The sequence below is a fragment of the Puma concolor genome, chromosome C2, assembly GCF_028749965.1.
Source record: "Puma concolor isolate L17-30 chromosome C2, mPumCon1.1.hap2, whole genome shotgun sequence".
In the NCBI taxonomy this organism is placed as follows: domain Eukaryota; kingdom Metazoa; phylum Chordata; class Mammalia; order Carnivora; family Felidae; genus Puma; species Puma concolor.
In genome coordinates, this window is record NC_141675.1 from 27,173,380 (window position 1) to 27,189,338 (window position 15,959).

General features: G+C 42.4%; 2 protein-coding genes and 1 pseudogene across 6 annotated transcripts in view; 1 reads left to right on the plus strand and 2 right to left on the minus strand.

Annotated features, from left to right (window-relative positions):
- PIK3R4 (phosphoinositide-3-kinase regulatory subunit 4) overlaps positions 1-15,959 on the minus strand; it is a 203,541-nt gene that overhangs the window by 164,272 nt on the left and 23,310 nt on the right. The window lies entirely within an intron of this gene.
- Positions 3,892-15,959, plus strand: part of ATP2C1 (ATPase secretory pathway Ca2+ transporting 1) — a 174,690-nt gene continuing 162,622 nt past the window's right edge. For 2 of the 4 annotated variants that reach the window (XM_025913230.2, XM_086674279.1), the window contains exon 1: positions 3,892-4,322. In XM_025913230.2, coding sequence (XP_025769015.2) covers positions 4,215-4,322 — 108 coding nt within the window. In that variant the 5' untranslated portion in view covers positions 3,892-4,214. The remainder of the gene's footprint in view (positions 4,323-15,959) is intronic. The other 2 variants (XM_086674278.1, XM_086674277.1) reach the window with 2 other exon arrangements.
- Positions 5,176-7,936, minus strand: LOC112849384 (NADH dehydrogenase [ubiquinone] 1 alpha subcomplex subunit 1 pseudogene; annotated as a pseudogene).

Consider the following 15,959-nt stretch of genomic DNA (forward strand, 5'->3'; position numbering starts at 1 on the left):
AATGAAACACCTGCTGTGTGCAGTGCACAGTACTAGACGGCCTGGCAAACCCACATTTTCATCCCATCTTCTCCAACATTTGGAAAGGAGTAAACTGTAAAATAGCTCTTTCTTCATACCTTTGCCACTATTTTTTTTTTTTTTGGCTTTAGCTTTGCCTCTGTATGATGCTCTTTGAGCAAAGAAATGGGGATACCCATATTTTTAAGCTATTTGTGAAAAAGCTGGTAATTCTTAGAAACCAGAGAACACATGAATATCCTTTTGATGAGGGAGCATAAGGCAAGCTGAGGGCCAAGCACAAGCTAGCACCCCGCCCCCACCCCTAGGTGGGATATGTGTGACATTCCACAGGCACTCCTGGATGCCCAAGAACAAAGGAAAGGACAGAAAACAAATGGTTAACTGAGAGAGATCACAGTCCTGCAGGATAAGAGTCTCCATCAGTTTACAAATATCTCAGTAAATTATAAGAAAAAGGCAATCTTATCAACAGCCTAATCTCCTGAAACCTATAGACTCAGTTTCCTGGAGCCCTAATATCACCCTCCCCTCCACTGTGATGTGGGGAACAAAGACAAGAAGGAAATGGTGGATAAAATTAAATTTCCTCATAACCTGCAGCCCTTGACAAATACTTGAGGCAAATACAGTCTAACATTTCTCCAAAAACCCCTACCACCCTAATGTTAATACCTTACTAAAGGAAAAACAACCTTAGCTTGACAATCGCAAGGCCTCAGGTATCTTATGAGTCCTTCTTAGCATATCAAAGTCCTTCTGGAAGGTCTTTTGCCTTTACTTCCCCCAGCTCCGTAGTACATAGCCAGTCACTCTGCACAACCCCAGTGCAGCTCTTTCTGCCCTCGGGTCCTGCCCCTGTGCTTGAATAAAATCACCTTTTTTGCGCCAAGGATGTCTCAAGAATTCTTTCTTGGCCGTCAGCTCCAGACCCCCACCACTTCAAAGACGCATCACTTTCACAGTGGATTGAGGCCTGGTTCTAGTGCTTTCCTGGGTTTGTGCTTTGTGTTGGTTACTGTTCTTTTTTTTTTTTTAATGTTTATTTAATTTTGAGAGAGACAGAGCGTGAGCAGGGGAGGGGCGGAGAGAGGGAGACACACAAACCCAAGCAGGCTCCAAGCCCTGAGCTGTCAGCACAGAGCCCGACTCAGGGCTCCAACCTATGAACTGTGAGATCATGACCTGATCTGAAGTTGGACGCTCAACCGACTGAGCCACCCAGGCGCCCCTGTTGGTTATTGTGCTAGGACAAGGGGTGGGAATGAATTGTTCAAATAACAGGTAATCACCCCACTCCTTATTGTGCTATTTTGCAGGGCGGTGGAATAAACCCCTTACCACTGGGTGGCTCCACTGGGCTATTTCGGTCTTTGCAGGTATGTACTGTAGCCACCCAATCTCTGGTCCGTTGCCATTTACCGAGGCAACTGAGTCACAGTGGCAATCAAACCATCCAATGGGACCGTGACTCTTCCCCATTATGTTTGTAATAAATATGGAGTGGAATTAACCATTGCAATCTATTTCAAACAGAAACTGAGAATATGGTAGTTTTCAAAGTTTGTGAAGCAGAAAATCTGAATCTATAGTACAACTTCTTTTCAAGATCACCAGAATCATTTCAGAAAGGAACTTTTATGTGATAAATAATGAGTATTAGCCTTATTTATGCAGAATCCAGGATAGGAAGTTATATGATTTTGCACGAAAATGCACCTGATCTCTAATCTAATAATCTTAGTCTGCAAATTCCTAACAGTCTAAGCTTGTCTTTCTCTTTAACAAGGCAACCCCATGCCTTTCCTTTGTTAGATTCATCTGTAAAGAGGTTCTTAGGAATCCATTTCGGGATGTGGGCTAAGAGACTGTGCAGTGTACTGACTGGGAACGGAACCTCTGGGGATTCTGGTGTGTCAGCCTACCTGGTTGGAGTCCCTTCTCCCCTGCTTTGTCTCTGTGTGACCTTGGCAAATTGTTTACCCTCTCTGAGCCTCAGTTTCCCCATAGGGTGCTGTAGGGTTACGTGAGATAATGCACGTAAAGAATTTAGCACAGTGTCTGGCTGAAAGGCCCAATAAATGTTAGATACGATTTGCTTTTTGTTGTCGACTAAACGCCTAAGGGGATTTTAGTGGTGTTTGTTCCACCGGCTTCTCTTTTTATGCTAAATCTAGCCAGGACAATTTTCTGTCTGGGTTTTCTTTTCTCTCCCCAGACCCAGCCCTTCCCCATCTCTTTTCATTGACCTCCTCAAACCAGGAGAAGGTGAGCATGAAACAACCATTTGAAATGAAGTCTGCTTTGTGTTCATCCTTTGGGAAAAGGCTTTGATCACAGCCGTGCTGTGGGTGTTTGGCAGACTGCCAGCTTCTTTCCATAAGAAGAGGCATCTCTGAAGGTTTAGATATTTTAAAAAAGGAAGGGAAGAGGGCAGCTTGTGGGTTCCTCGAGGGTGTGTATAAATGACACCTTTCCTCCTCCCAAAGCCTCCAGGGGCCTCCCCTCTTTCCAGGGCCAGGGTGTCTAGATTTCCACGCTTCTTGTTTTTCTGGGCTGTGAGCTGCCTGGGAGTACACAACACTGCCCTTAGCATTCCGGTGGTTCACAGCACAGGGCTTGGCTCTGACCCTCATTAGAGTCCGCTGGCTGTCTCCAGCATACAGAGGAGACTCGAGAACCAGCCAGTGTGTACCTAAAGAGTGGACAGGAGGGCAGGGCCTCCTCCTCCTGGGAGCCAGCCCCAGTAGCATTATATAAACGACTTCTTGGAATTGCCAGCCTGGCCCTGGTGAGACTGGAAGATCACCTTGTGAGTGGGCCCAAGGCCAGCTTGACAGATGGTCTGGGCTGCGGCAGCAAGACCCACATTAGGCCCATCAAGTGTGTTCCCTGAAGGCAAGTGGCCCAGCCAGGAGTGTCAGGGCGGATGTCCCGGGGGACAGCTAGGGAGGCAAAGTGGGTCCCCAGGTCTGCTTACCCTTCCTCCCCAACAGTGCAGTCTCTGAAGGGGAAGAGACAAGTTCTTTCTCTTTCCACTTGAAAGCAAATCTCGAGGCCTTATGATTTTGGGTTGATGTCTGGCCTAGACTCTACACGACAGCCCCTCACCCAAGTGGCCAAATGTTTCCACCCGATGAACCAGCTACTACAGTGTTAACAAGGATAATAAAACAGTAAGGCCTACTTGGAAACTTTGTTCAGAAACCCCGTGGCTTCTATAGACTATTAAGAAAATATTGAAGTTTCAAATTTCATGATTTCATGTCCTCTAAGACCACAGTCCTCTTACCTTGTTCTCTTTTTAAAGCATGAATCCTTTTTTAAAATACTTAGAAAGTAAATGTATAACATTTTTTCTCCCTTACATTCGGAATAAAGCCTGGGGAAATTTAATGTTCCTGGATTTGGCCTGTGGATTTGAGATAAGGATTCAAGGAGACAAGCCTTTTAACTCAGAACAGAATCTGTTCCCAGCTATTGTTCAATTAATGTAAAAGTATCTGGTTACCGGGCGTGTTGCATAATGCATGACAGCGTAAACCAAACCTTTTAAGTGCTGCCACTGAACTCCTCGATAACAGTGAAGAGTGAAGTAAATTGTTAATTTTTTTTAGAAGTCCCCTAAAACAAAGCTTCTTGAGACTGAATGAATCAACACTTTTGAGCTGAGACGCAGCCAAGGGATGTCCCTATGTGTGCTCGTGCTGATAAAAAATCTAGAAGGAAACAGAAAAAACCACATGTCATGTCCTCTTTAAGAGCCAGAAAAGCTGTCAGAAGAATTAAGATTAAGCCTCACGAGAGTCTGTGGGTGTGGAAAGTCACCAGCTAGCTAATATTAACATAGCTTGCAACAGAACGCTGTTGCTAGAAATAGGGCGATCGCATCACTACCACTAAGCAATTTGCATTCTGTGGACCAGCCCCTACATTCCTCCTGGCTCCTGCTGCCCTTTGGGCATTGTATTTCTGGACGCTTTTAGATGGTCGGTACTCAGACTTGGCTGTCTGGTTTCACCAGGAACCCACCCGAAAGAGGAAGCAGCAAGGAGAAGAACATTTGCTTTGTTTGCAGGAAAGTGACTGAGCTACAAGCAAATCTTTAGGCATCTGAGGAATTGTGAAGCTTCTAGACTTCATATGGTTGCTGACAGGGTGGGGCAGACGAGAACCTTCTTACTTTCCTCACCATGGATAATCTGTTGCCTCAGTCTAGATTCTCTTACTTCAAAAAATATCCTCTCCATGCAATTAGGAAATATTTATCGATGCTGAGAAACCAAAAAGCTGAAGAACAGGTATCATCTTGTTTATATTATCTTTAAGGTTAACGGATGTTTGCTTTTGGGTGTTGCTTTTACTATGTGCCTTCGTGATTTTGTTTCTGCTAGTTTACATGTTTATAGGCTCCTGCTTGCGGCTATTCGGATTTAGCAATCCGAGAAGCAAGCAGGCTTGTGAAGATTTATTTGAACTTGGAACATTTGGATCCTGACATTAAGCTCAAGCTCTGTAATAAAACCATGTGCTTCTCCTTCTTCTGAATAGCTAGACCAAACTACCCAGTCAGAGTTAAACTGTAGTCTCCTTGATAATTTTCCAGGCCCTCAAATATAAATTTTAAACTATCCATATCTTGACAAATAAAAGGATTAGGCCCTAGAAATACACTTGTCTTCTCGTCTGTAGGGCCATGTATTTATGGCTATGTTAGTATCACCAGGATTTGCAAAACAAAAAACATTGTGTGCACTGTAAATATAATAGCTTCAAATAGATCACTAATGAGCGATGACAATCATTCAGAAGTAACTGGACAGTTTTTTTCCGTGGAGGGCAAGGGTATACAGCACTGCAGTTTTCAGTCTTTTTAGCCAATCAAAAGTTAGGGTTTTTAGTAGTAGACTCTAGCATGTGGGAGTATAAACATTAACAAATTGGTTAAAATGTTGGATCACTTCTTGTTTAACATCATGCATTCATTCTGTTATGTTGAGATTTGTTTCATTCTATCCCTTACAATCATCTATGAAAAGGCATTTCTAGAAACTGCGTTTCTGACTTGTACCAAACTGTAAGAAGAAATAGCTGTATCTGATCTATTGAAATCTAGTGGCTCATTTAGAAAAAAATATGACCATGGTGAAGGACAAATGTATAGCCACATAGAAGACCCAAAGAATCATAAACTGCTTGCACATCATGCTTGTAACTCATATTGCAAACTATATGGGAGATAACCGTGGTGTTCTGTATCTGAATGAGGTGACCTACTTCATGAAATACTTCCAGGAAGTGAAAGCAAAGGTCAGCAGACAGAAAATCCTCTAATGATAGGTTTCCCAAAAAGTCCATGCTTAATTTGGAAGATGAAAATCATTACTACTGTTCCAGAGGAAACTGCTTTTGTGCTGTGCTTTGATGATTTTACAAGAGCTGAAACTTCAGATTGTGCCGAAGAAGGAGGCTGGGCTGTTCCAATTTATCTCCTACTCAGGCAAGGTCTCCTGATTACGAAAGAATCTCTTTCCAGTCTCAGCACTTGCTTGCTTTTGAAGAGGAAAGCCAGAGACCCCGGTGGTGGTGCTCTGAGATGTTGTCTGCCACACTCACTAAGGCAGGCCTCCTCAGGCCTCTTTACAGTGGGGAGCGGGGAGTGGCTGAAAGGGTAGGGTTGGAACTGCGGAATGTGGATTAAGTGATTTTTCCCCCTTTTCTCAGTGCTATAAGTTTTCAGAGATGTGTCTATAATGATTGTGCAGTTTATTGTTTTGTTTGCTTAAGAATTGCTACAAAATGCATTCCAAAGAACATGAGAATGTATCGTGGATTCTTGGACTTGCACTGGGTGGGTGGTCCTCTCACCAGCTGACAACCATTGGGGATGACCTGGGAACGACTGGGAACATTGTGCTGAGTTTTTAACTTTCTATACAAATTGATGGAGAAATAAAAACAAATAATACATTCATTTCTTTTCTGAAACCAATTAATAGCTCTGCAGACAGACAGTCTCACAGAATTAGAGAAATTAGGTCAGAGTCAATGATGGCTAACCTTGAAAAGCTTGTTGGAAAGTTATAAAGAAGATTAATAAAGTCTACAATTTTAGGACCTCATATTTGTTGTCTCTCTAATGCTTACAGTCCTGTAATACAGACTCTCATTATAAAGGTGAGGGAAGAGAGACAAAGACCTGAATCCTTGTCCAAGGCCACCCAGCCAAAAAGTATTGAAGGGAGATTGGAATTCCTGTTTGCCTAGCTTTAAACTTGACCCATTTGGGGGCGGCTGGCTGGCTCAGTCGGTAGAGTATGCAACTCTTCACCTGGAGGTCATGAGTTCCAACCCTACGTTGGTAGTAGAATTTACTTAAAAAAGAAAAAAAAAAATGACCCATATTACCATGCTTGATCTCCAAATGATCTATACCAACACAGTGATAGCAACATAGCAAACTGCTAACCTTTCTCCTAGAGACTATTTCTAACGCTTCAGATGTTCATGTCATAATTCTTACCCTAAGTTTGGTGTGATTAATTTCTTTTTAAAAAATTTTTTTTTTAATGTTTATTTGTTTTTGAGACAGAGAGACAGAGCATGACCAGGGGAGGGGCAGAGAGAGAGAGAGGGAGCCACAGAATCTGAAGCAGGCTCCAGGCTTTGAGCTGTCAGCATAGAGCCTGACATAGGGCTCGAACCCACCAACTGTGAGTTCATGACCTGAGCCAAAGTTGGATGTTTAACTGACTGAGCCACCCAGGAGCCCCTGGTGTGATTAACTTCTTAATATTTTTCTAAATTTGTATTTAAATCACTTACTTTTTTTTTTTTTAACTTTTTTGTTGTTTTTATTATGCACTACATTAATATACTGCAGAACCTTCTAGAACGGGTAGGTGAGCACAACCAAGTTATTTTTCATCCATCAGGAAAAGGCTTCCTTAGTCGATATTCTCCAAACACTTTGACACATAGTAACACATAACTCCAGAGACGCACCTATCTCTTTCCATCAAACTCCACTCATGTGAATAACAGGCAACCCTTTTTTCCTGGCCCTTGTTAGTGAACCAGTGGATGTGTGCAGTGGCTGTGCCAGGGATGAGCAAGCACGGGCCATGACACCTGTCCCAGGCAGAATCTCGAACCACACAGCACCACGGTTGCCAAGCAAATTACTTACTTTTTAACTTGTTTGTTTAGAAAGAAAATTTCATATAACTACCGTAAGTGGAAAACCACTGCCATTTACCATATACGTATGAGAAAAATAAATAGAATAAAAATAGAATAATGTTAAGTTCTAGCCAGATACTGTCACCTTTGAAACCTCTGAGCCTGAAACCTACATTTAATGTAGTGTCTGCAGGCTACCTAAAATCTTCTCTTATGCCATCTAGCACCATTGGGTCCCATCCATGTTGTGTTCACACACGTGGGAGAATACTGTCTCAGGCGCACCATCTGTTTCTCCACTTCTGTGCCTTCCAATACACTCCTCTCTGTAACCTAGAATTCTGTCCTTAACTTACAACTTGCCCACCTAGAGATCACCTATACACCCTTCAAGACTCAGGTTAAATGGCTCCGTAAAAAACCTTTCTCCAACTCTGCTGAGAAGAGGGAAGCACAGCCCATCCTTTTCTAAGATATTCTGTCTGTGTCTAATAAGGTCCCTTACTATGTTGTATGTAGTAAGCCATTGCTTACATGTGTATATACATCACCCATACACATATGACACTGGGCGATTTCCTGTTCTTTGTTCTCTCAGACCTACCTTGGAGCCTGACACAGGCTGGTGTAGGGGTGACTCACGACACAGGCAGTTGCCTGTGGAGCACACCTCCTTTCTTGCCTCTACCCATGTCTTGATGGGGCCTGGAGGGTCCCCATAGATCCCAGTCATGGTCACTGTTACACTTGACTTGTCCACAGATGCTTTCTTGTTTAAAGCTTCTCCTCAGGACTTTGCATTCGGTGTCATACAAACATGAAGGTTTGACCTAAGGGTTCATTTGTTTGGTAGTTTTTGTTATTATTCCTACGGTGCTGGACCAATCAGTGGGTGGGCAGGTTATTTACCAAACTGAGAACAAGTATCTCATCCTTTGCATTCCTGAACTCTATTATAGCTGGCATTTCACAAAGCCAAGTCCCTAAGTAGGAGATTAAGGTCATTAATTAGATGAGCATGCAGAAGGTTGGGAAAATTAGACAATGAAACATTTTTGAACAGTATTCTTCAAATGGGGTGGTGGTGGTGGTGGTGGTGGTTGCAGGGACACAGTCTGAGCCTAAGTCAGCTCTCAGATGAGTTTGGGCAGGTGGGCTGAGCACATTCATAAGGGTATTTGGTTTCATGGGACCGGCCAAGGTCTGGCTCAGATGTAGATGTCTGAGTTTGTGAGAAATGAACAGGGCTTACAGGCAATGATCTCTTGAGTACTAGAGACCCAGCAGCCTGCTACATGATTCAGGTGACCAAGTGGGACACTGAATGAGGAAGGGAGAATTTGCTTCACTTCTGGGTAGACTGTAGACTTGGCTTTAGCCCAGTGAATCCTACAGAGGATTGAGGGCCCTATGAACCCCCAGGGAATGCTGCCCTTAGAGGTTAGCACCACTGATAGAGATGTTATTCACGGATGCCAGCACCAAATGGTAAGAGAAGAGAGTTTGTGAGCTTATATGGGACAGTCTACTCTCTCTCCATTGGTGAGCTCCTCCATTCCCATGGCATCAAACACCACCTATTTGCTGACAACTCCCAAATATTTATCCCCAGTGCACTTCAGTCTTGTATACACAATTGCCAATTTGACATCTCCATCTGAATGAATGTGGATGTTGCAGACGGAATGAGAGAACTCACAAGCTCTGTCCTCAAACCTGTCACTCCCAAGGTCCATCAATCAGCACAAAAGCTCAAAACAGAAACATATGAGTCACCTTGGTACCTCCCTTTCTCTCCCTCACCTCTTCCTCCTTTGCAATCTTGTTAATAAGACTAGTCAATTCTACTTCTAAAATAGTTACTGAATCCTACATCTTCACCTATCGACCCTGCTACATCCTCTTCTCTAGCTTGGACCATTGCAATAGCACTTGAATTTGTGCCCCTACATTCACTCTTGTTACCCTACAATACAAGTTCCTTATAGCAGTCAGAATTTTCTTCATTAAGTAAAAATCTTTTTCACCCCAGTGCAGGAAACATGATTGTTTTCACTGGCCATCTTAGCCCCAGTGCCAAACATAAACAAAGTACATAATTGGTGATAAATTCATATAACTGAATGAGTAAATGTGGAGGTTGGGGAATACAGAGGCTAAGGATGCTATTATGCAGGTGAGGCAAGAGATGGTGAAAATAGAGTTATTTTTAGTAAACAAAGACTGGTGAGACCTAGGGAAAACTATGCAATTTATTTTATGAATGTGGAACTAGAGGTTAAGAAGTTTGCCCAAGGTCGCACAGCTCATTTGAATCAGTGCTGGGATTAGAATTTGGCCTGTTTGTCTCCCAGTTCAGTGCTCTTTCCAGTGTGTGTTGTGAGTCTTAGCAGAGATGTAGAAAAGGGGCAATATGACTACCAAGCAAAGAGATAAGGATTCTATAGGCTGAGTCCGTATGGCAGGTAATGCCTGAAGGTCAACTTGTCAATAATAAATAAACCTCCCTGATGAAAGACTAAGACAAAGAAGGGTCTACTAGTTTGAGCTTTTGTCCATCAATTTATACTGCCCTGCAGCAGCCTTGCCAACTTGAATTTCTTCTTCCATGTGTTCCACAGATGAGGGGTCGGAAAATACAGGACGGTTGATAGCCAAGATTTTGTGATGATCTGTGCTGATGGTGCTTTGTCGGTTGAACGGCCGACTTCAGCTCAGGTCACGATCTTGCGGTCCGTGGGTTTGAGCCCCGCGTCGGGCTCTGGGCTGATGGCTCGGAGCCTGGAGCCTGCTTCCGATTCTGTGTCTCCCTCTCTCTCTGCCCCTCCCCCGTTCATGCTCTGTCTCTCTCTGTCTCAAAAATAAATAAAATGTTAAAAAAAAAAAAGTAAAAAGAGATGGAATTCATTTAAAAAATAAATAAATAAATAAAAATAATAAAAATAAAAATAAAAAAAAAAAGAAAGATTTCTTTCCAGGGGCGCCTGGGTGGCTCAGTCGGTTAAGTGTCCAACTTCACCTCAGGTCATGATCTCGCGGTTCGTGAGTTCAAGCCCCGCGTTGGGCTCTGTGCTGACAGCTCAGAACCTGGAGCCTGTTTCAGATTCTGTGTCTCCCTCTCTCTCTCTGACCCTCCCCCGTTCATGCTCTGTCTCTCTCTGTCTCAAAAATAAATAAACGTGGGGCGACTGGGTGGCGCAGTCGGTTAAGCGTCCGACTTCAGCCAGGTCACGATCTCGCGGTCCATGAGTTCCAGCCCCGCGTCGGGCTCTGGGCTGATGGCTCAGAGCCGGGAGCCTGTTTCCGATTCTGTGTCTCCCTCTCTCTCTGCCCCTCCCCCGTTCATGCTCTGTCTCTCTCTGTCCCAAAAATAAATAAACGTTGAAAAAATAAATAAATAAATAAATAAATAAATAAATAAATAAATAAACGTTAAAAAAATTTAAAAAAAAAAGGAAAGAGTTCTTTCCAAATAAGAAATATCATCTATGAGCTGACCTGACATGTCTTATTTAACAGTGAATCTGCTTAAAATAAGGAGATCAGTCTTTGGGGCCAGAGACATGTATAAAAACCATATTATATATAATGTGTGTGTGTGTGTGTGTGCAGTGTGCATATATATATATATATGATATTATATTGACATTACATATGTATTTATTGGAATTAGACCCTTGAACCAGTATAATATCATCTTCCAACAAAATTAATCCACCCAATTTTTTTTTACCATCCTTCTATATTCTTATCTGAAAATATAATCATGCTATTATTGATATCCTCATATAAATACAGACATCAGATATTGACCTGGATGAGACTGAATGCAGAGCTGACAGAGCTCTGCTTGGTCATCGTGTTTTACAGGATTCCTTAATCCCTTTGATTATTTAGCAACCTTTCTCACGTATAGTATGTGGAACATATTTATAAGTGATCAAAATGTAAAAATGACCTACATGGCCCCTCTATTATGCTTCCAGTCTCAATGAGTAGAAAGAGCTGATTCAAATGTTTATAATATGAGGCAAAAACCACACAGTGCAGTCACAGTGGGTATATCTGGCTCAAGATCTGCTCTGATTAATCTGCTTAAAATGAGGAAAGTGGTCTTTGAGGACCAGGGGGCATGTACAGTAGCTGTATTTTAATTAAGGATTAGAACCAAAAAAGTTTTTGGAGGTTGTTCTAAAGTTTCTCTTCAATGGCTTAAGAAAACGTTTCTAGTTCAAACAGGGTCACTGGGTTTTTATTTCTTGCTGGGTTCCTTAATGAATGTTAACCTCAAAGTTGGGTTTTTAAATAAATATTTGGATTTAATTTGAACATTAAAAACTTTGTTCTTCATTTTGGCTCTTATACCTGCTCTGAATAACAATATAAAAATTAAGGACCCCCCTCATACTCTCTCAAAAATCTATGTTAAGATTTGAAAAGTCACATAAGGGTTTTGAGTGGCTGATGCAGGCCGTAGGTGAAATGATATAAGTTTCACCACAGCTTGGTTTAAGAATGTTAAGAGGTTTTAGCTCCTTAAAGTGAGTTGGTTATATTTTTAAAAAATTTTTAATGTTTATTTTTTTATTTTTGAGAGAGAGAGAGAGAGACAGAGTGTGAGTGGGGGAAGGGGGGAGAGAGGGAGAGAGAGAGAGACAGAATCTGAAGCAGGCTCCAGGCTCTGAACTGTCAGCACCAGAGCCTGATGTGGGGCTCGAACCCACGAGACGTGAGATCATGATCTGAGCCGAAGTCGGACACTTAACCAACTGAGCCATCCAGGCGCCACGAGTTGGTTATATTTCGAGAGTATAAAAAAGTCACCCATTTTTTAAAGCCTCTTTAAAAAAGTCATGAAATACTATTGATAGTACAAATGACATCTCAGGGGGGAAATTAAATGCATTTGCCCTTTGTCCTTGGGCTTGAGTAGGAAAAAAGCTTTAATCCTCCAGAACCAAGAGGAAAAGATTATCTGGGTAAAATGTAAGATAGAGGGCAGAGATTACACTCTACTTTTGTGGAGGAATTTGTGTGATTACATACAGGTAACATTGGCAGTTAAATGGCTATAATAATATGAAGCTGAACCTTAATATTTCTATTAAATATGACATTTGAAGTTGAACTGTTTTGGGGCACCTGGGTGGCTCAATTGGTTAAGCATCCAACCCTTGATTTCAGCTCAGGTCATGACCTCACGGTTTGTGGGTTCGAGCCCCACATTGGGTTCTGTGCCAGCAGTGTGGAGCCTGCTTGAGATTCTCTCTTTCCGTCTATCTCTGCCCCTCCTGCACTTGCTCTCTCTCTCTTTCTCTCTCTCTCTCAAAATAAATAAATAAACATTAAAAAAAAAAAAAGCTGAATTGTTTTGTCATGGTAACAATAACAGTGTCCTCTATCTGAAGGGAGAAATTACACAGAAAAAAGAAAAGAGCTATTTATTTACCCAAAAAAGCCTCCAGTGGTTTTCTCCATGTCTTTGTCCATTCAGACTGCTGTAACAAAATATCAGACTGGGTGGTTAATAAAACACAGACATTTTTTTCTCACCGTTTTGGAGGCTGAAATTCCAAGATAGAGGGGCTGGTGGATTTGATGTGTGGTGAGACCCCACTTCCTGGTTGCAGACTGCTTGTTGACTTCTCAGATGTATCCGTACATGGCAGAGAGAGACAAGGGAACTAACTCTGCAGGGTCTCATTTTTTTTTTTAATTTTTTAATGTTTATTTTTGAGAGAGAGAGAGAGAGAGAAAGCATGAGCAGGGGAGGGGCAGAGAGAGAGGGAGACAAAGAACCTGAAGCAGGCTCCAGGCTCTGAGCTGTCAGCACAGAGCCCAACGTGGGGCTTGAACTCACCAACCGCGAGATGGTGACCTGAGCCGAAGTCAGACGCTCAACCGACTGAGCCACCCAGGCGCCCCTGCAGAGTCTCACTTTTAAAGGCAGGAATCCCATTCATGAAGGCTCCATCCTCATGACCTAATCACCTCCCAAAGGCCCCTTCCGAGTACCATCACCACATCGGAGGGTAGGGATTCAGCATGTGAATGTTAGGTGAGGGGACACAAACCTCCAGTCTGTGGCACTCCATAACCTGTAAGATGCCTGAGAATTATAACTGTGGCTTGCATGAAGATGAATGACTTCCTAGTCAGCACTCACGCTCTTGTGCTTCCTCTTCCCCAACCCAGTCTTCTCTATCTGAGAGAATGGCACCATCACTACCCATGCAGGCAGAGACCTAAGAGTCCTCTTTGGCATTTTCTGCTCCCTTAGTCAATATCTAATTTATTGCCAAATCCTTTCAATTCTATCCCTAAATATTCCTTCAATCAATCTGTCACCTTCTCTCTCTCAGCACCTTAGCCCAGAGGCCCTCATCACCTCTTGTCTGAAATACTGTAGTAGCTTTCTCATTGGTCTTCCTCTATCCACTGCTGGCCCGTCCAATCAGTTCTTCACACTACAGGAGACACAAACCTGACAGGAAACTCCCCAGACCCATGCTTATGTTCTTTCATTGGCTTCTACTCATTTGTACAATAAAGACAAAGTTGCTCAACATGGAAGGCCTTGCGTGGTCTGGCCTTGATCCTCTCTCCTGCTGTACACATACCTTGCTTCCTTTTGCTCTCTGCACCCCAGCTACAGTGCCCCTCTTCTATTTCTTCCTGTTTTGCCAGCCAGGGTCTTTGTTCTAATTGTCCCCTCATTATCCTCCCTTAGTTAATATCTACTCTTCCTTCAGAACTTAATTCAATCTTAAGGCCCTTAGGGAAGGCTTTTCTGATTTTTCCTACCTTGGAGGCATTGTGTAACTCTCCTTTGTTGTACTTATCCCAGTAGTAATTTTGCATGTATTTTTTAAAATGTATTTATTATTTGAGAGAGAGAGAGAGAGAGAGAGAGAGAGCGCACAGGGGAGGGGCAGAGAGAGAGAGAGGGAGAGAGAGAATCCCAAGCAGACTCCACGCTGTCTGCACAAAGCCTGATGTGGGGTTCGATCCCATGAACCGTGAGATCACGACCTGAGCCAAACAGTCGATTCCTCAACCAGCTTAGCCACCCAGGAGCCCCAATTTTGGATGTATTAGGAAGACTGTTTGATACCCAGTATTTTCTGGATGACTAGCAAAGTGCCTGTTGGATGGAAGGCACTGAATATAGGTTTGTGGAATTGGTTCATGGGATGGGGTTCCTGGACATCAGTGGGGAAGGGATTAGGAGGATAATAAATGCTATCCTGAGACAGAAGTGCTTGAAAGGATCCTTGATGTTAGCTTTTGAGAGGAAGAAATTTAAGATATGATTGTTTTCTATATGTATTTGTATATTTTTGTGTGTTTCACAAGACCTATAAGGCTAATTTGTAGAGAAAAATGGAGGTGCACTTGAGACATTCCAGAGGAAATAACCATAACTAATGGGAAAAATTTCAGGGAAAGGTTGTGATACAATCATAAGGATGAATTTTCTAAAAACGAGAGGGAAAGGAATGGGCTACCATTTGTAGAGGGCAGGGTATCTCCTTGGGAGATGTTGTAGTGATGGTTTCTCCATCATGAAAGAGAAGATTAGGTGACTTATTAGACCCCTTCCAGTCAAGGACTCTAGTGCAATGAGCAATAGAGAGGTGGACAATTCAGATACCTAAGGAACAAAGACCAGATACCGGTACATAGTTAGAATTTGTTTGTTTTATTTGGTTAGTGGAAAATACTCCTCAGAGCATGTTTCTCTGGAATTTAAGGCCAAAGAAGACAGAATCAAATGTCTCTGGAGATTCAGGTAGCATGTACTCCTCTATCAAGGAAGGGAAGTGCAGCTACCTCCAGAAAACACTTCTGGTGAAATGCTTATACACCAGTGACCAGCTTTTCTGAGCCTGATTGACTGCTGAACTACTTGTACCCATAGTTTTATGGGTTTTAAAACACCCTCCAGTATAAGGATAAATAACTAAGTATACTTATGTTGTCATTGATGAACAGGGACACTGAGAAATTTTAGGTATTTTGTTATATTTTAATCATGGCTTTTTTTTTTCTTTTCCTTAATATCAAGCCTCTTTTACCTTCCACTCCCTTTTCCTACATTTAATGCTGACAAGTTCATGCTTATTATGGTCCCTTCTGAAGGGGTTCCATCCTTCTTGTCCACATCATCATAGGTCATCTATTACTTTTGTGAAGTGTTAGACATGTCTGGGAGATACCTGGATGCTGACTTGACTTTTGAGGTATTTCTAATCCTGTTATCTGCTCTTAAACTTTCCTAATCTACTGTACAGATGCCTTTGAAACACAGGAGCCAGTAAACGGATAAACACCAAAACCTTTATGTTTGAAATAAGGCCATTAACTCAAATGTAAAACCCATTTTTATGAACTACAATGTAGCTTCTTATGCACATTCCTAAATTTGCTACCCTATTCCACTTCTCAGTTTGCCTGCAACACTTTATTTGCTGACTTTTATTCAGAATGGAAGATGACGTATTTTCTCACCTCATCCGACAGTTCTATGCTTTAACAGAAAAAGAAATGAACTTCCCACGTATGTTGTACTGCTCATAATTTGCTGTGAAGGGAGCAAGAAAAAAAGCTGGAATCATTTTGTCCCTGCTCATCCTAAAGGCAGCATATTAGTAAGGCTATTTCAAGATATACAACTTGGGGCACTTGGGTGGCTCAGTCTGTTAAACAGCCAACTTCAGCTCAGGTCGGGATCTCACAGTTCGTGGGTTCAAGCC